At 33.9% G+C, this 27,450-nt stretch overlaps 1 protein-coding gene across 1 annotated transcript; it reads right to left on the reverse strand.

Moving 5' to 3' along the window:
• Positions 1-462: 462 nt before the first annotated feature.
• On the reverse strand, positions 463-26,697 carry LOC100313549 (alpha catenin). Its single transcript, XM_085504441.1, has 19 exons — positions 26,376-26,697; positions 22,078-22,206; positions 16,523-16,712; positions 15,756-15,922; positions 15,374-15,493; positions 14,326-14,415; positions 13,599-13,775; positions 12,474-12,677; positions 11,533-11,613; positions 10,663-10,908; positions 8,744-8,900; positions 8,275-8,475; positions 7,656-7,807; positions 6,921-6,993; positions 5,664-5,746; positions 4,921-5,102; positions 3,772-4,012; positions 3,431-3,559; positions 463-2,825 (listed from the first exon to the last, which is right to left on the reverse strand). The coding sequence occupies exons 2-19, from the start codon at positions 22,189-22,191 to the stop codon at positions 2,664-2,666; spliced, it is 2,769 nt and encodes a 922-aa protein (XP_085360567.1). The 5' UTR covers positions 22,192-22,206; positions 26,376-26,697; the 3' UTR covers positions 463-2,663.
• Positions 26,698-27,450: the final 753 nt, after the last annotated feature.

A 27,450-nucleotide genomic window follows, 5' to 3' on the forward strand; every position in this document is an offset into this window, starting at 1 on the left:
CATTACACGGCAGTCCAGGTAATTTGTACTAAACAGTTACTGGGTACAAAGTGTCAGTTTCTCGATGGTATTTCCTCATCAGTCAGCTGAATACAGACTTCTTGTTTGACAGGTTGCCTTATACATCCAGAGACTGAGTGCTTATTCACATAAACTGTTATCAAAGTACACTTGCATAGTCTTGTTTATTTTGGTGTTTTTTTAATAAAATAAAATACAGAGTGTATAAATGGTGCAATCTGGGTTACCATGGTAACACAGGTTTCGCCATTTACACTCATATTTTATTTTATTGAAAAAAACACCAAACAAGCGACTGTATGAAAGTCTATTATCAAAGTGAAACATTTGGGTGATTAGTCCAATTGACAAATCATAATTTGGATGTGCTGACTGCTGGGCTATAGATAGAATACACCACATTTTTAATCTGAGACAGGAATGATCACTTCGACAACACAGTTTTCATGCTTAAATTTTATTTTCAAAAAATATCCTGCACTCCATGCAATCACAATTTGTATCTTGATAAGAAAAAGCAAGTTGCTCAACAATACTTGGCAAGTAGACAAAAAGTAAAATTTATTTAAAATTTTCTTACTAAAGATTTTATTTAACAAATGTTTGGCAGGCACAAGTGGAAATAGGGAATATATGTATAATATACAATTGTTCAAACATAATAAAACAATAATAATCAAAATGAACTACTAAATTTGTTCAGTGAATTCAAGCATACAACAGTAAGTCCTGATGCATACATATAACATGGAAGCACAAAGAGTAGAATTATTTCTAATAATGGACACATCCTGCAATGGTGAATAATACAGACTACTTAATATCTCTTCTGAACTAATAACTACAATCTTAAATATCATTTTAATAATAAACTATGATGAACCTTTGTTTTCTAACAGTGCGTTTTACTGCCTGGTAAAACATTTAGTAAAATTAGTAGGTGGGAAGCAGTTAAGTACTTAAGATGCCACACTTGTGTAGAAATTACATAAACAGATGTAAAAATTGTGAAATTAATTTTGAAGCTTTTCACTACATGTATTATGCATTTCTAAGATAATGGAGTATAACTGGCATAGACTTGCGATGAACATGATCCCGAAATAATGTACATTCCTGGACATGGCAATGATAGAGTAAAATGATTGTGTTGGAGGCTCTTTTTGAATGAGGAGATAATCAAGCTCATTTAATTTGGTTTCCACAATCAAAACTTTCCAAGCACTTTTAATCAAAAATATCACTAAACTCACATGGAACTCTTAAAGATGGTTCTTTATTGCATATCACCATACTAGGGTATCAAAATTGCATACCCTCATCTTATAAATTATTAATATAATGTGATGTTTTGTATGATAGTTGGTGCAAAACTAGAATTTTCTTTATTAGTACTAAATGACAGGTATGTCTATTTTCAAAACAAATAATATTTGTATGATCCAGTATACAGATAATGCAATTGTTCATTCACATGCGCTTCTAATAGAGCAAATACAATATTGGGTTAATCAAAAAATATTTGGCAGGAAACCATTTATGTACTATTCATATATTTCAGAATGTATAGTATCTCAAAAGTAGAAGAAAATCTATTCTATTGATATGCATGAATACAAAACAGTTGATTAATAGATAAAATGAATAATAAGTGGAAAAAAAAACATAAAAAGTTAACATGGTAAATCTAAGTGTAAATACACAATAAAAACATTTTCTATTAATTTTCTGATTCATAAACTGGCAGTTTTATAATTTTTAACTTTTAGAAAACAGTACTATTAAAATCTAATCATATAAATAGAGATGCGAGACCGCTTAATAATAATGGTCACATATTTCAAAAATATTTATTTTTATACTAAATGGTAATTGAAATTGTTGAAAGTAAATAAAATATAGTTCAATTTTTATGATGAGTTCTGTACATAACTTCATCCTATGCCTTTACTATAATTTTGAATGTCACTAATCCAAGTACTGGCATATAAAATATGTTTCTCTTTACATGCCATTAATTCAACACTAATCTGCAAAATGGTAAGCAATGTTTGGTTATCGCTGTCATAAGACATAATCACATTTATCAACTATTCAAATAATAATCTACCAATACTAAAAAATATTTTGTTCATTATCTATAACTCATGATATTAAAATGCATTTTGTGTATATACACTGGAAAGGTGCTGCAATTTCTGGCTTTCTGCTGCTAATTTTAAGATAATTACAATCTGTGAAAGTCATTCTTTTTTCTACATCTACATGTACTGTACTCTTCAAGCTTTTACACTGCTGTAAGCGAGAAACATTTACGAAACAGCTGATTTTAAGGACATAATAATACTATACAACAAGTGACACAAATCATTGTGACACAAATCATTGACTCAAAGTGCATTCAAATGTTTTTAAGTAATTTCCCCATTAAAATAAATCACTCAACAGTGTTGAGTTGTTAAGGCCTCTGTAATACCAGACTAGCTTCAGGCCACTGTAATTCCAGACTAGCCACAAGAACCAAGAAGCTAGCCACGCCGAATTTGAATTACCTATCCCCCCCCCCCCCCGCCCCAAAAGAAAACTTAATTCAAAGACTGAATGAAACTAATTTTGCTAATACTGTTATTTGGTCCACTTCATTAGTATTCAGTTCTTCCTTTAAAGTCGCTTAGTTCAGCTACAGGATTTAGATGTTTTGCCTTGGAACTCTTGAGAAGTTTGGTATGCAACTCTTCAGGATTTTGTCGTTTCACCAAAGGTTTCTTTTCAGGTGCTTTCATCCTCCACATAACAACTGGAGACTGTCGAAAAACCAAAATTTGGTAAATACAACATACAAAAGCATTAATTTTTACAAGAATTTAATTTCTATGTTTTGATTCATAGATATGGCAGCAAGACAGCGAGTCACTTTTGTAATTAAATTGAATTTTGAGGATTTTACTTACCAAGGAAAATAGCAGAGTTAAAACACAGTGAGCAATTAATGCAATTACAGTATTGTTTATTAAGTTTTATAGCTGGATCTGTATGAATGTTTTTATTTTTGAAGATTTTCTTGCCAGGTGACTCTAGACTTTTTTTGTGTGTAAAAGTGCTGAATAATAATTTTTGTTATACATGTATTTTTATACTTTCAGGATTTAGAGTTTCTAACAATAGGTTTTAGATGAAACCACCAAATATCAGTAAGATTTTGATAATCAAGCAGATGGATCGACTATTTTGGGACAAAGCTACTTGAGTTGACTGGAAAAATATAGAAATTAAAAGGAAAGACTAAAGATTAATATATTTCCTTTAAAATCTATTATTATATTTTCTAAGTTGAATGTAAGGAGCCTTAGAGCCATTACATACCAGCCATGATTTGAAGATCAATTCACACAATAAGAAGAATACTTACGTTAACCATTGATGCTCCTTTGCTGAGTCGTGTATATTTTGTAGATGCCACATACGATGCTTTTACAGTTTGTACGACAGCAGCCATCAGGTTTTTAGCAGCTTGAATAAGAGATGTTGCACTGTCCAACTAGTGATTGAAAATACAAGTTTGAGTACATGTACTATAATACATGAATATTTGCATTGCATTACAGTATAGCAAATAAACAGGATTTGTTTGCAAACATTTCTTGCATACTCAAAACAAGCAACGAATCTTGTGCAATAAAAATATGGATAAAGGTAAAATAGTAGCAAACAACTGTAGAACTAAATTTATGCAAATGCATGAATACTTACCCCAGTAACAACAAGTTCACCACTGACACTCTGTACATCAGCTTTCACTTTACTACATATGTTCAACTGGTGACAATACAGAGCAATTCTCTGGAGGTAAGCTACCAGGTCATCTTTTGAAGTTGAGTCAGGACATTGGTCAGCTACTTTTCTTGATAATTTATCTAACTTAGAGCCGTGTTCAGCAATCTTTTGAGCAGCACCAATCACATCCATAGAGGTTTTCAATGGACCACGACCTCTGCAATATACATTTGTTACATTACAAGCTTAAACATGGTGCCAGCTTTCTTTCTACACTAACCCTCGAACATTTGTATTTCATGACTTGTATTCAATATTTGCTCAATTTAATTGTTCAAATAGATTCACATTTTGATGATTCAGTATACAATAAATATAATTATTGGTGTATGTATGTGCTCCTAGAATATGGGCTCTACTAATGGAGCAAATACGATGTATATACTACAAACACTACAAGAAAGTGTGGGTTTCAGATATAAAGTAAAATACACACCAAACTCCAGCATCGACTTATAATTGAATCCAGCAGAATTTGATTTGCCATATCTTTTAGAAATGGGTGTACTGAACAGCGACGCAAGTGATGAGAGGAACTGCACGCTTAAAACCTATTCCAAATATTTCAATAGGTGAATTTCTGTTTACTGCAAGATTTCAATCATTGCGTGATATTCGTAGTCCGAACGTCTGTCACAAAAAATTGATTTTGAATTGAATTTGTCAAAATTTGGATCTTTAAGAAGAGTATTGTGTTGAAATATCCTTATTTCATCATAATTGCGTATAGCTCATTATGAAGCGTGGAAATACTCCTAAAATACTTTCGCGTCTGTCAAAACCTGCACGATGTTTTCACATCACTATAACGCTACAATCTTTGTTGATCCTGTTTTTACATTCAATTTCATGCATAACGCACAATCTCGCAGTGAATGGAAAATAGCCCATTGTGAGAATGATAAATTTTTTTCATTGAGGTCTTGATTTACAAGAGTGTCAGGAGAGTGGAGGGTTAGTCTTCCTAAATGGCATGCATGATATGGTGATCAAAATAACATTCACTGCAAAATATTCTACAGCCAGCTATATTTATCCACTGAATACCTTGAAATGACAACTAACCTTGTGAAATCGGTCATTTCCATCATAATCATGCACATCTGCTTGGAAATGACAATGATGTCATTACTACTATCATCCCATTTTGCCATTTCACGTTCCAGTTTTTCTTTCTCTTCACGAAACACTAAAATCTGTTCTTGAATAGCTTGTTTCTCTTCATCTGGTAGCTGTCTCATCAAAAACTAAAACAAAACAAATACTGCCGTCAGTGATATAAATAATGCAAACTACCGATACAAGATCTATTTATTTATGTTCAATTTACCAACCAGTAAGTACTACAAAATAGAAATTTTAATCAGGTAATCTGGTTTTAGTTGTTCATGGCTATAGCAAACTGTAAAGAGATGGAAAATTTTGTGTATTTCACTGTCCAAAATGGTTTACAGTATAAACATACTTTTATAGTTCACATAAATATATGCTTTAAACATTCAATGGGTGGTAGTTGTCCTTGTACAGGTGCCGCGTCATGTATACAACTGTATACAACAATTAGCTATACATCAGATTATTATTTAAAACAATTTTACAGAATTCAAAATTGCCCGCCCATTAAAAAATACCTTGGGCCACTTCAAACCATAAAGTTGGGGGAAATCCATCTCAGGGGGGAGCTACGTCACAAGAAGTTCCACGTTGCTAAGATGAGCACCACTGTGGTATGCATTTCTATTGGTTTTGCGCAAGCTGTTGAAAACAGCTAATGTCGAGGAAACAGCACAAACTCAACTCGTACTCACCCTATCACTCTTTCCTTCAAGTTGATCTTCTGTCAACCTGCCAGGAAGTGTACCATAATCTTCATCATCTGTCTTGTAACTTGCTGTAAAATATATAATATGACAAACACTAATAGTTAAAACAACTGATGTACAGCTACAATTAAATGGCAGACTGACCTGTCAGACTGACAAACTTAAAATTGATAGCCACAGTGAACAACATGGCATTCTTACTATAGTCTATGTTCATCGAGATCTTGCATATTGCATGAAGGGTCCAAACTGCATGTCACCCAAATAGAATGATTTGATTTTTTTTGTTTTTTTTTTGTTTTTTTATAGTTTAATGTTGAAATGCCAATCTTTCAGAGGAGAGTATGGCATTGAGATACACTTACATGTACTTCATTGAAATTGACCATCATCAAATGTTTATTATTAAGCATGAAAATCCTCCCAAAATACGTTTGTCAAATCTCTGGTAATATTTTGCACCACTACAATACAAACCATTTTTACGTTTAATTTCACACATAACACATGATCTCAGAGTGAACGATAAATGATCTATTGTACCCTTGTTAAATGTAGGACTGACCACGTCACGTCACGTCTTCATACCTAATTATAGCAAGCAGCCTGTCGGCTTAGATAGCTCCGCTGTTAGCAATGCACATTTCAATTGAAGAACTGAAGATATCATTAGAAAATGAACAATATGTATATTATCAAAGCAATCGCACTTGCTGTTTTCAACAAAAATGTCAAAAATATTCATTAAAATTAGAAAATTGAAGCTATCATCACGAAATGAACAAATCTGAGAGGTTCACATGTAGTACCTATATATGCAATATCAAAGCAATTAGACTTGCGATTTTTAACAAGAAGTCGAAAATATCACTTTTTACCAAAAATGACAAAAATATTCACCAAAATTAGAGAATTGAAGATATCATCATAAAATGAACAAATCTAAGAGAGGTCTACCCAAGGTACATATACACAAAGTATCAAAGCATTCAGGCTTGTAGTTTTCAAGAAGAAGTCGAAAAAGTAAAACATTGACACGGACGATGGACAATCACTCATATGATAAGCTTCGCTCGACAAAGTCAACTGCGGAGCTAACAATAATGAACACAGAGTACTGAACATAAAACATAATTCTCCTTTTCTCAGTTGTAATATAATCATTTCAAAACATGTAAATTTTCTCCTTAGTATTGAAACATGGCAAACACTAACAGACCTACCAGGAATTGTGATACTTACATTTGCTTTTAATGTCATCATAATATTCTTCTTCATATTCAAACTCTGTATCAGTTTCCAAATCATCTATAGTCTACACAAAAAAATAATTTGACTATTACTAGGATGTAGTAGTGTATGTTCATGCATACAAAATTGTGGGTACAAGCAGTTATGTGATCAACAAGCAGCCTGTCAGCTAGTACAGTTGAAAATGGCTTTTTTTACCAAATATATTCACTAAAATTAGTAAATTAAATTTATCATCACAGAATGAACAAATCTGTCAGAAATTTAAAATATATAAACAATTGGGTTAGCCATAAGTAGAAAATACCATTTTTTACCAAAAATGACAAATCATTCATTAAAATTAGAGAATTGAAGACATTGTCTCAAAGTGAACAAATCTGACTAAGGTCCACTCGAGGTATCTACATATAATATATCAAAGCAATCAGGCTCACAAATCTGTGAGGTTCACACAAGGTACATATACACCAAGCATCAAAGCCAGTGAAGTACAGTTTTTAAAGAAGTCGAAAGTTGATGCTGATAGGTGACAGTGGAAATAAAGAGGTGTCACCTGATATGACTTGTTTATAGGAGCTGGCTGACACTAATGGTGTCATGGCTGAATTATTGCATTTGTTCTGTGAATAATATATCAATCAACTCTACTCTCTCTTATCAAAAAGAAAAACACATTTCACCATAATTAGAATGTATGGCTACCCTGTAAAACTATAAACTCACCCTGTTCATGAGGACAGCTCTCCTGATGTCTCTAACGCCATCATAGACCATCCTTGAGGCATCAATAAATTCATTTTCATCAGTATCTTGTGGTGGGTTGCTACTTAATGCTTCGACTGCTACTTCAACACGCTCCGCAAAATGAGGCATAACTAAGAACAATACAAATTTTATGTAAACAACAAATGTTTTATTTGTGAAAGTCTCCAATGATAGCCAAATGATGTCAGCGTTGTGTTAATCAGAAATCCATGGTTTCAAAGATCAGAATGTTTTGCAAGCAAGTATGCAAGGTACTTAGACACAAGGGTGTGATATTAGTATTTGTAAAAGTAGGTCTAAAATTTTCTTGCAGGCAATTAAAAAGTACACAATGATGAACACTACACGTAGACATTCACCAATTATAAAATTATGTCTAAGCAAGCTACTGTTCTGCATACAATGCATGGCCCCCATACCAAACACACCCAGGTGTACAGATTGTGACACTTGGGCAAGAGTGCAATTACCGGTTGGGGCGATTCTCACATCCAGCACTGGTGTACAATAGCGACAACATTTTTAGTTTATACAAGACACTGCTGTGCTTGTTAAAATTATTATTATTTGGTCATACCTTGATCTCTTAGTACAATGACAGCATCTCTGACTTGCTCGGTATAAAGACCTGGTTCATAATTCTGCATTTCTGCTTCTACCACATTGCATACTCTTGATGATCTGCCACGAATTGCTCCAGCTGTACGATCTAATGTATCGGCATCTCCTTCTTGTAATGCTAACACACACTTGTTGACATCTTCCAAGATATGCCCCTCTGAAATCAAAGAAATACATGCAGAAGAAATTAACACAAATTATATTTTTAACACTCATACAGTAAAACCATATTTAGAGAAGTGTAATGATAGATGATAGCTACCAGTATTCTACAATGTATAGCATTCAAGCATCATTATAAAGTTTCAGACACTCAGCAAAAACAAAAATAAATTACCATTAACAAAGAGTTTTAAAATGTTAGAACTCCATTTAAACAAATGGTAATCTGTTGGTTTTTGTATTTGAGATATAAAAGTATTCACCTGACACTGCTAAGAAGTCATCTATTGTAGTGATATCATCTACAGCTTCAGTCAATATCTTTACTTGTTTTTCCCACATATCCTTAAAGACATCCATATTTTCCTGTGCTGCCTTACTATGTGGTCTAGCTGCAAGTGTGCGTGCTGCATTGATAACCTGTGGTAAGATAAGCAAACATAACATAACATAACAGAGCCAGACAAGTTACATGACAGTGAGATGCAAAAGTGTCACAATAAAATCAAATTCGCTAGTATGCACCATGGGTATGATTTAAATAATTGAATCAAAATAAACCACCATTTCCGAACATCAACAGACTTGAATAGCAAAATAAAGCAAAGTGCAAGCACACAGCAATCTGTAATTTAGCGAGCAAAGCTAGAAATATCCTAAAGACTCGCGTGAATACAAGACATAGCTTAAATCCATGCAATACACGCTTTCTAATCAGCATGATGTGACAGGACTTGAATTATTAACATTACAGATTTTAACAAATGGGACATTGGTACACATTGTGTCAAAATATTACCAGTTAGAAATAACGATACTGAAATCAGAGTTCCAAAATTTAGTCTCAAAAAGTGGTAATATTCATTCAGTCAGGTTCATGTACAAGTGGGTCTCTAACTTTTGGAATCTTACAGCAATTCCAGGCACTGATTTGACGCTGAAGTAGTGCGAGATGTTGATAACTTACTACAATATGTTACACACTTTGTTTTCACATTTACAGAAATTGTTACAAATAATGCAGAAAACATGTCTGCAATTTGAAGCACACCGGAAGAAAGCTCCGCCCATAAAAGTGGTGGTATTTTAGTTTTGAATTTCTCCTCCAATAAACAATCGAGGCTCTCAACTTAGTTTCATCATGGAGGTAATTTCTACTGGAATTTGCGTAGCATGTTATTTCAGTGAGAGGGGCCCATAACGTGGTGGCACTGTAAGTTACCCGCAGAGTTATTTTACAGAACCAGCTGACCGACTGATCATGACAGAATTATTGATCAAAGTACATTATTCCTACTATGGAAATATGTCCTATGAAGACTTCATCCAGTATATCAATAAGGAAGAGAGGGTTGCCTCGTACATACACAAGTAGTTTTTGTTGAATTTCCCGTCCGTAAATGCGCAGTCTCAATGTTTTATAATATTCGGCATAGTCTATAACGTTGTCAGTTAGTTTTTTAGTCGCGGATTGGTCGCTCTTACTCTTTCTTGGTAGAATACTCTCGGTGGTAACAAACAGTTTGACGATATTATAAGCTGTCTGCTTTGAAACACCATTTTGATCTCCAATCTCAGCAAATGACAGTCCACGAAAATACAAATCGACAACTCTTGTTCTCACTTCAACTGGTTTTTTGACTCCTTGCTTCTCCGTCGTGGTGTTTAAACAACTTGGACGAACGCCGATTTGTAGACACGCAATCAACACTATGACTAACCAAAAGTGAATGAAAGACAGACGCGCCTCAAAGTCTAGGTGTACCTGACTTTGTAACAAAAATAGAAAACATTGTGGGGCAATATCTGTCAATCATTCTTCTGATTCGTCGATGTTTATATTTCTAGTTACAACTTCTGTAAATGTGAAAACAAAATATGTAACCTACTGTAGTAAGTTATCAACATCCTGAACTACTTCAGCGTCAAATCAGTGCCTGGAATTGCTGTAAACCGACATATCAGCAGTGTTCCCTCCAAGTGTTCCCTCCTTGCTTAATTGATATCACAAAATTAAGCAATCAAATTTCATCATTCGCACAATTTTATGCTTAATATCATACATTTATAAAATTAATATATAAGCAAAGTTTCTTAGTCTAACATTTGCTTACAGGGAGCACTGTTTATCAGCTATTGCCCCAGTGGACTGTTTAAAATTTTGTGAAATAATCGTACAAACCTGTGGACACAATGCCTCAATCTGTTGTGCCGACATTCGGACACACTTAACACCTTCTTCATTATTAGACATAGAACAAGCCAAGTTGGCCACTTCCACCAGTTTATTAGCATGTTCACGGAACACATTCGCATATTCCTCAACTTCCTTCTCATTACCACTCTTGGCTGCCTCAATCAGAACCAATAATGGCACATTAGTTTCCAGAAAAGAGTCAGAGACGTGGTCCACTACTGCTTTACGGAGCTGAAATAGAATATAAACACTTGATGTACACATTTGGAGAGAAAAAGTTTTACTTTTTTTCAGCATTTCATATTTAAGAATATTTGCAATCTTATTTTGGGTACTATGTGTGTGCATTTGTGGTGGGTTTTAATGATGGGCGCCCTCTATGGCAAAAATTGTAAATTCTGGATGGAATGATTAAAAGTGCACGGCATATCGTTCCAGCAGAATGTTTCTGATAGTGCATTAACCCCCCCCCCCCCCCCCCTGAATGCAAGCAGTCATCTTTGAATATTATGATATTAATGTTATTATTGAATATATGTAATATGGCAACATTTATTTATAAAATTTTAACTCAATACCCCAAAAAACAATAAGATGTGTGACCTTAAGACGTTATGAATAAAAGTAATATAGTCATATCGGTCTGTGAAGTCGATACCCATACGTTGAAATATTTGATTTCATCTCACACTGATATCATCCTGCATTTGAAATCAAACTTAATGTGTGGGAAATGGATGAAGTCAAACTCACTAATTTTTGCACTGGTTGAAGGTAAAAAGTATTTAAAATAACTGGAGAACAGAAATTATTGTACTTTTAGAATGCTATAGTAGAGAAGAGTTGAAAACATACCTGTCGACGTAGATCTCTGGTCTTCTTAAACATTCTATCAATAGCTTGATCCAATGGATCACTACGATCAGGTTTTCCAGCCTAAAAACAAAAATTCAGAATTCATCAATGTTGTTCTCAACATGCATTTGCACAGCAGAAAAGATGTTTTTCCAGTCCTACGCTATTCAAAATATTAGATGTGGCGACATGCATTTTGTGTGAAAATCTTATATACAGCACAACAATGTTTAGATATGTATCTGGGTGTAGCACTTTAGTGTGATTGAAAAATACACCCAAACCAGCAGTAATGCCATTTAGCTCATAGTTTTGAAAACACCCTTTGATATCATTACAAACTGTTATATTTGAACTGGCAAAATTGCTACCATATTTTCTGGCAAAACAGCGAGATATATTGCAATATAGCTGGTTGGGTTACTTTTTCTTTCACATCAATGTATCAAACTTCAAAATACATTAAAATTTTTTTATATATGGAGTAAACCAGCATTGACTAGTTCCGGATTATTGTTGTTACATTCAAACACACCTGCTTTAGTTCATATAGTAGCATGTGACAAAAACAGAATCCAGTCACTAAATGCAAATTTTAGAACGACGCATAACTTTTTTTTTCAAGTCATATCTGGCTGTTATCTCTCACTAAATTATTACTGAAAGCAGGAAAAATATGTATAACAATATGGTTATTACAAAAATACTGCAAGTATGCACTCAGGCAGTATAAGAATGTATTTGTCTACACCGTTCTGCAGAAGTAACCTACTTTATAACCTTATTATATTACATTATGTTTCTGCTGATTATCATCATCCCTTTCTGCATTTTCGCAAGATTTTTTAGAAAATAGGTACAAAATTTGTCAACCCCAGGTGTTCTGAACATCCCTGAATTAAAAAAACACTGACTTGAAGAGGACAAGATAAACCACTTACACAAGCCATATATTCTGACAGAAGATCTTGAAGAGCTTGTCTGACAGCGTTACATTCAGCTACAATACGATCACGGTGATCATCACGCGTACAGGATGAATCGGCCATCAAAGCAGCACCACTAATAATACTCTCCAACCGTTCTTCCAAGGATGGACGGGTACGTACTTCATTATAGCTAACAGGATTCATCACAATGGTGTGCTGCAATCAATCAATTTTTTATTGTTAATTTGAGACCAGATGGATTTTATTTAACCATATAACCATATAACCACATCTCATAGTACATTCATTCATTTATGCCCAAATTGCGACTTGGCATGTAGGGCAGCAATGAGGGCTTGCCACTCCTGCCTGTCCCGGGCTAGCTTCTGTATGGTTCCCCCAGGTGTGTTTGGAAGGTCCTCAGCTCTGCTTCCATAGTTCTTGTGTTTTTGGAAATTTTACTCCAACTGATTCATTTATGCTTACTTTTTTTCAAAATTACATTAAATTGATTGACATTCAGTCATCTTGTATCTGATCGTCAAATGAGTACTTGTCCATATTGAGGAATATTACTCTGTAACAGCATTAATTAAAACAAACTGGCCACTGGTCGCCCATATTGAATACAACTGTATATCTATAACATGATGTATAATGAATATATAAAATTTTAACATAATCATAAGCAGGTCAGAGATGGCACAAGAACCACATTCATTAAAACAAAATGGCCGCTAGTCTGCCATTTGAAATTCAATCTGAAAAACAAAATGACATGCATCAGGGTCCCATAATGCTTAATGTAAGTACCAAGTAACAAAATCCATCCATAAACGACAGAGATCCAGTTCCGGAATGCAAGAAATGCTTGATTTTGATGATTTTTCAGCACATGAATGGCTGCCATTCGACCATCTTGAATCAGACTGAAACAAATTGATGTGCATATGTACAATATTATGTATGATGTATGTGTGAAGTTTGAATGTAATTGGCTCCATGCACGTCTAAGATATAGGTTCGGACACACGCACACACACATACGCACACACAGAAGTCAATTCATAAGTTCTGGTTTTCGAACTGTGTCCGAAGAGGGACTACAAATTATTATTATCATTCAGGAAAACTTACATCGAATTGATCTAGTGCTGACGCCAGCTCGCCAGCCCCTTCTATAGTAGTATTTGGCTCAGATTCTCCAGATGCTTGTGTAACACCTGATATAGCATTGACAGCTTCACACAATTGCTTTACAACATAGTCTCTATTTTCTTTGGCAGCACTCACATCAGGATGGCGAATATATGCCTGTAAAATTACAAAACATGCATAGTCAACAGGTAGCATAGTTCTACAAATAACAGTTACAGATTGGATAGACTACCACACCTTTGAAATTATTATTTAAATACTATATTTAGCATCCTAAAAGCGATGAATAAGTGGTAAATTATTACTACACTCTGCAGGTGTTTGAGAAAGAAGGATAATTTTAAGGCACACATGTAAATTATAAATACTGTATTTGCACATGCTATGGTCAATATAAGTAACATTTCAATGATTCATTATAAAACATAAATAATTTTAAGTTTATATACGCTTCTAACAGAGCAAATACTGTACAGCTTTCCTATTTTTTGTTAGGTACTTCAAACATTATAACAATTATATTTTTCATAAAGCCATGTGCTGACTTTTTAAAATCCATTTTGACAGGAAAGTCAATCATTGATGACTCCTATAAAGCACAGTTTGAAATCAAATTATCCTGTATTTATTGCATTTTATTGCCACCTGTAACTTTTCCACATTTTACAAAATGTGACCCTCTTGCCTACAGTTTATTTGTACATACCTTAGATGTGGTTAATAACATGGTACTATGTTTCTGAAGATCAGCTCTAGCAGCCGCCATTTCATCTCGACGACGTGGATCTTTCAAATCCTACAAACAATAATAGAAACAGGATACAAGAATAAGAATTTTTTTCTTTTGGTAGCATCAGTTACTAGAGTGTTAGTTCTGATGTTTATACAACCAGTAATATTTCCATTAACATAGCATTTTAAAAACAAAATATAATGTTTATAAAATTAGCAGCTTTTCAATAATTAGTATACATACAGGAATGTACATTGCTTGTGTTGTTGAGCAGATGTAATCTGTTACAGTATCACTTTACGCTTCAGCAGATTTACAATTAAAAGTATTTTGATGATATTTTGAAATAAAGTAGAATTTCAGTTGTACAATATATTTATTTAATTTAGAATTTAGTTATAAATATGAAGTCTGCTACAATAGTTTTATCTGTATAATATAATATAAATAACAGGACCTTGTCTTGAACACAATGGGCGGTATGTTAGATTATTAAATATATATAGTCTGACCTTGTAATTTAACTATTAATGTTAATGTATGTTAAATCGAACAAGATTCCAATTACTGGTGTCCCAAAACATGAAATTAATTTCACTAAAGTAACAAGGATGTACAGTACTACATTATACTAATGAAAATATGAAATAACTTACAAGAACATTATTAGCACTTATGCCATTCATGAACTTTCAAGAAACAGAGGTTATTTGATACATTATGCTAACTAATAATATTGTTCGGGTATTTACCCAAGAAGAACTATAGTGTTACTCAAACGTTAGCTAGGTCTTATTTTTGCTGATGAACAGAGGGCCACTGGGAAAGAACCACCATCCTCAAATAAAGTATTTTCAGATATACGCTGCACGTTTCCTCATTAACGAAAATGAAAAACTGGGAAATCTGTTTAAGAAGGAAGGATGGTATTTTTTTACCAATTCAATTTTTCAGCATAAAAAAAGTAAAATATGCAATAGAAGTTATATGTATACCTGAAAATAAAATAGCCACGACTTACGTTTTGTCTTCGTGCACTGAGCTGATTCAAGTGTACCATATCTTTGCCAAAGGTTTTAAAACTATTGACAAGCTCTTGCTGGGTCTGAGCACTCTTAACTTTCTCTAAATCTTCTTCAACCTGAATTTAATCAATAAATTTAAACTTTATTTTGGTAACACATCAGCATATAAATGTTACAAATGCAATGTTGTTCACAGAGTCAACGTTGTTGTAGCACTGAACCAATTCCCTCAGGAATCTGCGATTCTGCTACCCCCCACCCCCACCCCTCCCTCCTTCAATCTTTCCACAATCAAACGTTCTCATCTGGAATACCCTTGTTAAAAAAAAAAAGAAAAATTTTCAATTCAACATGATTCCTGTATTCTTGAATACTTACAACTCTCAATGACTTCAACAATAGATGCACGTCAACCATATCAGCCAAAATAAGTAATCTAGTGACAGAAGATAGAAGAGCTCTTGCTGCTCTTACCATATTACCACGTTTAGCAGAGGAACATGGATCGTCAGCAAACTCACCTGAGGATGACCGCATAGCATCACCTGAAAAAATTGTTTATAATAATCAATATTTCTAGTACCTTATGTAGGAAGCTACATCATTGTTTATAAAATACTGTAAAGGGGGAAATTATTCACTGGGTTTTAATTTAGCTTATTTCGCTGACTGGAAAAATGCGCTAAATTAAAACACAGTGAATATGTAAAATTTAGCATAGAACACATTATCTAAATGACGAAACCGTGAATTTAAAACCCACTGAATATGCCTGAAATGGTAAATCAGTGAAATTTAAACCCAGTGAAAATTAGTCATTTTACAGTACATGACCTGCTCAATTTTACTAAAATATTAGATAGTAGATTTGTATTTGTTAAAGGCAGAAACAAATTTCTAAGGTTATTTAAAGGCGAGAGATTTGATAAAAACAAACTAGTTTGTGAAACTCGTGTACAATAAGGACAGGACACTAGTCCATGCTGTTTTTTTCCCTACTACAAAATGTTGTGAGCTTTGCAAGTAGAACAGTAGGTACACTTTTTTTACTGCCGAGTTGAGCGCAGGGATCAAGCTTTGCCTTTGCCGGGAAAATATTCCACACACCACAAATTAATGCTATCCATTGAAGTATATAAGCTCACCTGTTTTCCTGACATCATCTACAGCTGTCATCATTTCTTTCTGAATTTCAGGATTCTCATTAGCTATTACTTCTCCCTGTTCAATAAACTTCTGAGTAGCTTTGTCTACAGCAGCCACAAGTACATGTGCTTTCTTAGATCTTCCCTTCTTTTTGTTGGATGGACCTTTTGTATTTACTAGTGTTGTCACCTAAAATTACCAAGAAAGTTCAAGAGTATTTTTTTTTATAGTTACAATCCTGGGTTCAAGATTCCCTCCTTACAACTCAATATCTTACAATAGTTTGTTTTTTTCTGGTAAAACATTATGGTAATTTTTTAGTAAAACCGAATTCACTATTACAGAGGATTTATCAATCCTTTTTTGGGTACAAGTCATCACTGATATTCTTCAAATTAGGTTAACAATTGGAAATTATTGCTTTTATGGGACAGTATCCACACAAAGCACCATGATGTGATATTTCAGGAGTCTTGTTTCAGCCATATTAATCCTTCTGAAACTGCTAGACAAGCTGCAATAGCAAAACACTTTTACACTGATAGCTACGGTCTCGCACGTCTAAAAAACGCTGGTGTTGACACTGTTTTTTTGTTGTGCAAATATTAGATAATCTGCTGAATTGTCTGCTCGCGTTCTCACTTAAAAAACACTGGTGTTTTGCGCCCTCAATGTATCATATCACAGAAAGGTCAATAAACAAATGGAAAGGTCAATCGATGGCACTTGCTTTGTTTCTGTTTTTCCGCTCGAGAAGAAGGCGATCACGACCGATTAATCGAGAGTCGAACAGAACCAAGAAATGTTCACGTTATTCGCGTGTATGAATAACCCAACAATTGACCCAGCAACCCAAGCGATTTGGAATCGACAACGCGGAAATAAATATCAGCAATTTAGTTTCTTTGTCTGACCAGTTCGACATTCAACTTGTGACCTCTGATGCCATCTTGTGTTAATGTCAAGCAAGTAATGTCAAAATAAGTCGGCGGTAGAGAGCGTATTGTGTTCGCACGGCACATTTCATTGTGCAAGAGCCGGTGTGACAATGGCGTTTAGGATCTGGTCCACCCCTTAAAGGACGGTGTGTCAAAAACGTTGGTGCCACAACGGCGTATTCTGTTAACACACACACACGCACATTTTGACAACGTTTCCAAATAAAAGGCATTGTGACAATGGCTTATTTTGTCTAGTGAGAACACCACTATTGTTTCAGTAATGAGGAATGAGGTTGTTAGATACAACAATCAACAATTTTTAAAACAAATCCTAACAGACAAACCATTACAATAATCATCCTTGTAGTTAATCACTTAATCTCTTAAATCTAAACGCGACAGCTGCAGAATACATTTATTAATATACAAACGCGAACATGTAATTCCCATAAGATGTTTTATGCTTGCAAATACTCTATAAATTCAAGCATGTCAATACTAAGAGCTAATTAAAAACAAGCAGCCTCTCGGCTGAGATAGCTCCGCTGTTAGCAATGCACATTTCAATTAAAGAACAGATTGTGAAGATATATTAGAAAATGAACAATATGCATAGATAGTATCAATGCAATGGGACTTGCTGTTTTAAACAAGAATTCAAAAATATCATTTTTCACCATAAATGATTGTGGTTTTTAACAAGAAGAAAATATCACTTTTTACCAAAACGACAAAAATATTCACCAAAATTAGAAAATTAAAGATATCATCATGAAATGAACAAATTTGAGAGTGGTCCACATGTAGTACCTATATATGTAATATCAAAGCAATTGGACTTTTGGTTTTTAACAAGAAGTCGAAAATATCACTTTTTACCAATAATGACAAAAATATTCACCAAAATTAGAGAATTGAAGATATTCTCACAAACTGAACAAATCTGAGAAAAGTCTACATGTAGTATCTATATACGTAATATCAAAGCAATTGAACTATTGTTTTTTTAACAAGAAGTCGAAAATATCACTTTTTACCAAAAATGACAAAAAAATTTAAACCAAAATTAGAGAATTGAAGATATCATTACAAAATGAACAAATCTGAGAGAGATCCACATGTAGTACCTATATATGTAATATCAAAGCAATTGGACTTGGGGTTTTTAACAAGAAGTCGAAAATATCACTTTTTACCAAAAATTACAAAAATATTCACCAAAATTAGAGAATTGAAGATATCATTACAAAATGAACAAATCTGAGAGAGATCCACATGTAGTACCTATATATGTAATATCAAAGCAATTGGACTTGGGGTTTTTAACAAGAAGTCGAAAATATAACTTTTTACCAAAAATTACAAAAATATTCACCAAAATTAGAGAATTGAAGATATCATTACAAAATGAACAAATCTGAGAGAGATCCACATGTAGTACCTATATATGTAATATCAAAGCAATTGGACTTGCAGTTTTTAACAAGAAGTCGAAAATATCACTTCTTACCAAAAGTGACAAAAATATTCACCAAAATTAGAGAATTGAAGATATCGTCATGAAATGAACAAATCTGAGAAAGGTCTACCCAAGGTACATATACACCAAGTATCAAAGCATTCAGGCTTGTATTTTTCAAGAAGAAGTCGAATAAGTAAAACATTGACACGGACGACAACGGACAATCACTCATATGATAAGCTCCGCTCGACAAAGTCGACAGCGGAGCTAAAAAAGTAATTGTCTTGGGAGTATTGCCAAGCTAACAACTTGTAAAGTTAATAGCCCTGTGGTAATATTAGATTAATAAATAACCTACTTATTTTACTACTACCGGTACGTTTCTATATGCAAATCTAGTACAAGTATTGCCAAAAAGACTGCATATAAAGTCCACTAGATCAAGATAAATTATTCGGGCACATAATTAAATTTTTGTCCGACTATTTTAAAGTATCTATTAAGCTTTGGCAACAGATTTCATGTAAACAAACTATACATGTATGTGTAAATGCTACATGAAACCCATAATACTACATGTAAGCATGATACATGGTTTAGATCTAGAAATTTGATTACAAGAAAGAATGGAATGGCAATATTGCAGTATGACACACTGCTATATTGCTCACAATGCAGCCATTTTGTGTGATGTAGCTATTTTGTTAGTAAAACAGCGTCCCATACCGCAATATAATATTGCTGTTCCATTCTTTATTGTGCTCACAGTAAAATACTAGACTGTCGTTTATGCAGTTCCCAATAGACTCAATACAGTATACAGGTCAAATAACTTGCTTCACGGATCACCCGACTTGTATTACACATACTCCAGTAACTTTTTGTATTAATTTAACAAAGTTCAAGCAGCACTTAGTCAACACTGTCTGACTACAAACATATTACTTTCACAACCCTCAATTTTATATATTTTCTCCTAACAGACAAACATTACAATACTAATAAATTTAAAACCTAATATGTTAAACTTCTTCGTACCAAGTACATTTACTGTTAAAATTACAGTGCAGATGTTATAGATTTATCCAATTTTAATGAATATTTCGGATAATATATATAGAAATTGCTTACAACCTTTGATCAAAAACTTCTGAATAATGACAAACAATGCTTACAATATTTTCTTTATTAAAAAAGCACATAAATCATAAATTTCATTTATTGTATGTTGTATTATTAAATTAGGACTTATTTAAACAATAGACTTGCATTGACAAAAGAGCATGCACCACAAATAAAGCAAATACAACAATAAGCAATCCGGAGGTACTTTTATTTTAGATAACCAATTAACATATTTTTAGGTTTTCACTTTATTGCGGTAGTGTGCAACTTTAAAGGAATTCTGCATGGCTTCCTGTTGTGAATTGCAGACATGCCATCACGAGCCAAGACTTTCAGGATATATTACATCATAATTTCACAACCTTTGAACTTGCGTTTGGTCACTTTTGAACTCAAATTTTGGTCAGATTGCTGGGAAAGACTTTCCTAATTTTTTCCTTCAAAAATTGTTTAGAGTAACTTCCTACAGTACAGTTTGTGAGTAATTCAATATTTACGTTTTGGAAATCATCATCATCATACACTGCACATGTACAGAGCCAGCTTAGAGTAGTAAATATCATACAGAATTTGAGATTAAAATTCTCGTACAATATTTAATCTTCAAATAAAAAACACTAGATACATATAACAAATTAGCCTCATTTACAGCAGATTTCTCCTAAGCTTACCACCATCTGGCACATTTAAATTTTGTAAAAAATAAAATGCTTGTGATACTGATGAACATAAACAAAACATAAATATATTTGTTGGGGCCATAGTACTACCGGTAAGAAGAATACAACTTGGCAACTGATACTTGATTCTAAATAATTAGTTTACATTTGCCTGTCGCACAATTTTTTTTTTATTTATAAGTAATTGATACAAATACTTTTGTGTCAGTTGGCTATGTGGTATTGATTTCCACTACTGTATTATGTTCTTTAATAAGTGCTTTATTCAATAACTAATTTACACGAACAAATGGACAAACATGATCATTATTTCAATGCTAAAATCGTGCTATGTATGAGAATTCAACATCTCCAACTTATTGAATGTGCATGGAATTTTATAAACAACAAATCCACTATTCATCATCAGTCAACATAACAAAAGCGACTTTGTTGAACCATATTGACTATAGGATATACTGAATGCTCTAAGCAATATACTCAATGATATATTAAAGCAACTCCTTTATTACCCCCTTATGTTGGATTTATGTAACCATTGATGCACAGTGGTTGGCTGGCTAGGTATTGCACAATACATTAGTCAGTTACAGAGAAATTAATGTGCACTGCACGCTTTCTTGTGAATAATAACTCACATTGTCATCGTGGGAAAACCAACTGGTAGAATAAGCTAATAGTCAGATAAAAGGTCTGTATTACACACTACACGCTGTTCGACTCAACCACAACAGTATTTTACTTGTATGCGTTCTGAGTGAAGTCATCAGGAGAACATGGGTGTAGGATTTATTTCTCAGTACTACAAATACAATTGAGTGACACTTTGCAACATTACACTTGTGCTTTACATCGTGGGAAAAAAAAAATCATACACACAGAAGGCATTTGCATTGGACTAACAAACTTTGAAAACTCAATTCATACCACGTTTCAGCGGCTACATATAATAGAGCATTTGCTCTATTAGTAGCACATGTGCTTGAATGGTCAAACAGAAGTCACAAGTTAGGAGCTAGCATACAATAAATGCAATTTTATGTGTACACTGATATTAGATAGAAATGAGCTTCTAATAGAATGAACACAGTACACAGAATGACACACATAATCTCCACTTCAATTGTCTTTCCTGCAATTTTGAAATTCTTTAGCAGCAAAACAAGGTGCATCTCATGAAACCTGGAAGTTTGAAATTCATGTGATTGCAGGAGAATCAAAAATATTGAGAATCTTCCTTTATAAGTTTTTAGTTGATTCTTCTGTGTGATGTTGTATGGCCATGTATCAAATCATTTAACAATTGACTTGTAAATAGCAGAGCTAACAAGGCATAAAATACCAACCTGTGTAACTAGTGGTTCCAGTGTCTTTTCTACAGAATAAGTCCTGATTTCCAAATCCTTAGGATTCCATTTCAAAATAATGGATCCCATTGGAGATGGTGTGGCTGTAGACATCTTGGGTATGAGTACCTGTGGCAAAAAACAATGCAACAGCGAAATTAGAAAACATGCCATGCATTGGCCAATGAGCAGGATTTCTGCACATGAAATTTATTTTCACTATTTCTGCTGAAGGAATGATTCAGCAAAAATAAAATCTAGTGAATATATCTTTTTTCCTATATTTTACATTCAACTCATCAAAAATCAGTGAAAATAAACTCTATACAAAACAGCCAAAATGACTTTTCAGTGAAAATTAAATCCAGATAAACTAAATTATTTTACAGTAATTGGGGCAGGAATGACAGACCATTGCTAGAACAGTCATATGGGTTATTTACATGGTGTAGAATAGGGTGCATACTAGTATGGCCATGGAAACATTTTAAATAATTACATAACTGCAATATTTTACAGTTATAGATGAGATATTAATATTGATTTTGGTTACATTTTGGTACAGTGTTTAAAACTTAGTTAAAATTTAAATTATTCCACGAGCTAAATATTCAAAATGACAGTTGTTTTTTATATCAATCTACAACCTTATTCTACACCAATGCCACTACATCAATTTTCTTCATCTCCTCTGCACAACTTGGATAATGAACATACTGTGAACTGTAATTTTCACTGCTAGAAATGTTTGTATTTTGAAGTTTTATGGCATTCTTTAGACAAAATTTTGTAAAAGTCGCTGACGTAGGACCCCAGAGAAATTTTCACTGCTACCAAATGTCATAATTTGTATTGACTCACAAAACTCAAGAAAAGAAAAAAATTAAAGCAGTTTATAGTAATATTTTACAAAAGGGTAGATAATAAATAATAAACAATTTATCTTATTTATTTTCGTCCATTTAATCTGAATCAATACATCATAGTACCAGGACAAGGATGATTCATTACACTACCAACGCATCCCTTGTAGGAGCTTTGTTATATAATGGATAGCAGTAATCAGTGTCTATCCATGGAGGTTTTCAGCAGTTTATGTGTCAATAGGGTCAGCTTTAGACCTAATTTATCAGCTTGAAGTTTCAGCACTCATGTTAATTCAGTCAATATGTTGTGGTTTGGTCATATTACTTTTGATGATGTGTACAAGAGGCAATTTTTGGAATCACATATTTGACCGAAACTATTACTTAGCAGCTACTGCAGGTAAATACAGTTTAATTGTTGTTTTAGTTAAACATCTTTACTACATGTGTAATATGAATAAGTCAACCTTTTTACTATCAGTTCTCTCTTTTTATCATAAATTCACAAAATAGTCCTCTTTATAGTCTGTAATTTCCTTCAGAAGATTAGGACAAAAATAGCCAAATTGTTTGAGTGAAAACTGAAAATTAATTCAAATTTTGTTTATTTGGCTCCAAAATTAGGTTTCATTTCCAGAAACATTGAAGAAAACAAAAAAAAAAGTGCAGAAAAAATTGGGCGAGAAAGTCTGGTGGTGAAAAGGTTATTAAACTCAACTTAATCGGTTCATAATGACAGACAGCAGTATAACGCTGCCACTGATCAAAACATGCTGAGTCTGAGAAAGTGAGGCTGAATAGACTAGTGCAAGATTGTCTGGTATCCTGACAACATGTAGTAGATTGTCAATCATGGCGGTAATCTTAAAACAATGTGGAGTAGAGTGACTAACATGTATCCAAATTCAGCCATTACAGGAAAAGTAAACTATAGTGTGGCTTTTGCCCAATGTGTCTCATTCATTTATATCACCCATTATTGACCTCAAGTCACACATTGCACACACAGAGCAACAATTTGATTGGGTAAGGTACCCATGATTTAGTTGACCAATGAACATAAACTTGTTTTGTTATATCGTCTTTAATAACAATACTCCAAATCCATAGGCCTAAAATATTAATTTCAGAAATCGATAAGTACAGTAATAGTACCATCGCAAGGTTATTTGAAAAGTTGACAGGTATACGACGTTATTAATGACATAATGTGATAAATATGTAAAGGCCAAAAAAATAACTGGTTGTACTGTGGTTTATCATCACGCTCCTACAATAATAAATACATAAAACTCAAGGAGGGGAGGGGGAATTGCAGGGAATCTACAAATCAATAACACATTGTTATTGAATATCAAAGTCATGACAGGATATGACATTCTCTATGAACTATGTGATGATCTAACACGCAAAGAAGGTGGAGTCAAACAAGGCGGATGATAAGTCACTTAACGTTACTTATCACCCACTCACTATTAACCATGGAACTATAAACCCCAGGAAGAACAACGAAACTAAGAGGATTAAAAAAATCTTTGTCTTAGTTTATCTTACAGTGCTTTCGCTTTTGTTTCCACAACATTAGTCATACTCCATGTTAGTTGCCGCCGATACGCCCGTATCAACCGCTTTGCTGGAAACGGAAAACTTGAAAAAAAATTTCATATCTGCGCAGTAAAATATTTCGTTCACTACGCATGCGCAAACAAGTCGGTCTGCAGGGTGACCTTCAGTGTATCGGAAATCATGCAACGGGTCGGAGTTTTAGCGAGTTTTCATAATTTTCAATGTCGTTTTTAGATTACTTCTTGTTTTTTTCAACCCTCAAAAAAATAAGGTTGCGAAAGTTTGCGAAACATGGGGTTTGGTATGCTGTTTGTTGTCGAGATATCCCGACTTATTCCGTGTTTCCCTTCGATCGCCAGAAGTGGCAATGTGTTTTTTTTCCCCGTTGAATGTCGCTCATTTATCAGTGTTTTTGTCTTGGCGCCATTGTTTTTTTATGCTATAACCGAAACAACTCGATCACGTGATCTCTCGAAGTCGCCCGATTGACTCCGAAAATGACCGATAGTCGGAGATAAACGTTCATTTGCGTAAATCGGCTTACTTTTAATGCGACGAAATAAACAGTCAAAATAAACATTCGACATCGCGGCAACTATCATAGTTCAAAGGAAACGAAGTGGTTGTTCTTCCTGGGGTTTATAGTTCCATGCTATTAACTAAGTAACTTCAAACAGGGGTCAATTTTGGTCAGTTCGACATGACATGACAGATAACAGTCCGCAGTGTCAAAGTAGATTCTGTCCCTACGTCAAAAAAGAAAGTGTTTTGAGTGTCAAATATAACTAACAGCTATAAAAGGCACAGCATTTTAAATCTGTTACAGGGACATACTTAGGGACGACGTCAAAAGATCGATGTCGGATAAAAAACTTATTTCCTTTTGTTTGGGGTGGGGGGTTTTTGACCTCTAAAAGTTTCCATCCTATAAAAACGATTTTATTTTTTAATGAAGTCAAAAAAATCTTGGAGTATTTGTAGTTCGTTTTTCTATCCAATCATGGACAGAAATAACCGAAAAGGGAAAAAAACAGAAAAATGGTTTGGTTCAAGTGTAAGTCTGTGCGTCAAATGAGGTGCATTTGTAAAATCTTTTTACACCCACCCGACAACCAACTGCTATGCAATACTACTGTCCGATTATCAATTTGTATTTAATGGTGAATGTAGTCTGACGCCATGACCAATATTTATCAATTAAGTCTCAGTGGGGGGGGGGGGGTAGGGGGGGGGTTGGAAAAAAACTAAAGGAATTAAGTTTTTTATCCGACATCGATCTTTTGACGTCGTCCCTTATTACGGGTCACTGCGCCTGGCTCACTATGTGTACACAGATTTTCGGGGGACAGCTGCAACAAAATTGTGTATAACGGAAACTATGTCTGCTGTAATTTGTCTAACGTAACAATGTGGTTCGAAGTAAATGGAAAAGATATAAAATTGGTCTGAAATCGTGTAACAGGAGCAACATATTTCAAACCACTGATGATACTGTATACTTGTAATATGCAGAGGTCTTGCGAGACCTCATCGGGCCGCCATGTTGGATTTCAGGACATCGACCCTTCTCGTGATCCTGTTTACATTGCAAGACCACCGTTGAAACAGATAAACTAGAGTCTAAATATTCGTACAGTCAACGATCTTTTAGTTTTGTAGACTGACTAAATCAGGCGATGTCATTAAATAAACTGCGGTAGTATTGTAAACCAAGATTGTTTATGACGCAACCCATCTACACATTCAAACTTTGAATAAGCATGTTGCTTCAACGTTAGACCAGTGGGAAAGAAGCAACAGTGCATCTGCAAAATGTGATCAGAGATGAGGACTAAATGACTGTTCCTGAACAAAGTGGACACTTACCTTCTAATTGCCACTGAAGTAAAATCCGCTATTAATTATCATCAATGTGAAACCTAAACACCCGACAGAATGAGTGGTGACAGTCAGAATGAAACTCTGTGCTCAAAGTCTACACTCAGCTGCTTGTTTGCCGTTACGACAACCTCCCCCTGTGAAACGGTTAACCAAACTGCAAATGGTTGTAAAAAATGCATCTAATCGTAATGACAATCAAAATTTGTTGTGGATATTGAAATAATACAATTTTCAATACTGTAGTACAATTAATTTAGGACATCTGTGGAGTTTTGATGTAACGAACTTGAGCAATACCTCATATATACCGGGGGTGCCAATGCCATTCAACAAAGCCGAATTGTTTGCATACTAAAGTACTGCGTCACGTGACCACAGGTGCGGCGACTGGACCAATCGCAAAGTGCATAATACTGATAGAGCGAGTCATCGTTCATTGACTATTAATACAATTGTTATTAATTAATTAATTATTGGTACTATGTCGATTTTTAAACAAACCTCTGTCATATATGTCACATATGGCGAAAAAATAATATGTAGTTATATGATGGATCGAGTCCAGAATTATTGGGAAATTCTGACGAATACTATACTGTTCACAAAGAAATTACTTAAATAACCAAAATCATTGAATCATTTCATTTCAATGTCTGTAAACAGATAGCAAAAATGTATCTAATCTTGTGTGCCTGGGCGAATTATGCTCTTTCCTTTTTTCATCATTATCTTTAAGTTAGCAGTGAATCTTTAATTAAGACTGGAAATCATATCAATGGAAATGATATGAAACAAAAGTTTTGTTTATGTTATTTAGTCAATTTTAGTTCATAAAATAAGTGATGTTTAATACAAAAACAAAAAACAAATTTGAAAACGATAATACAAACTTGAATGATTTCGATGGAACGTAATGAAACAACAAGTGTGTTATTTTTTCTTATTTGCCCAATAATCTTTTTACAAGGAGGCAGTGTATGTGTATTGTATGAGTTAGCACAAAATTCATATCGGATTTACAGTATATCCTGTCAGAATTTTGTTGATTACAAATTATTAT

This window comes from Saccoglossus kowalevskii, chromosome 10 (assembly GCF_978046115.1).
Source record: "Saccoglossus kowalevskii chromosome 10, keSacKowa6.1, whole genome shotgun sequence".
Classification (NCBI taxonomy): Eukaryota; Metazoa; Hemichordata; class Enteropneusta; family Harrimaniidae; genus Saccoglossus; species Saccoglossus kowalevskii.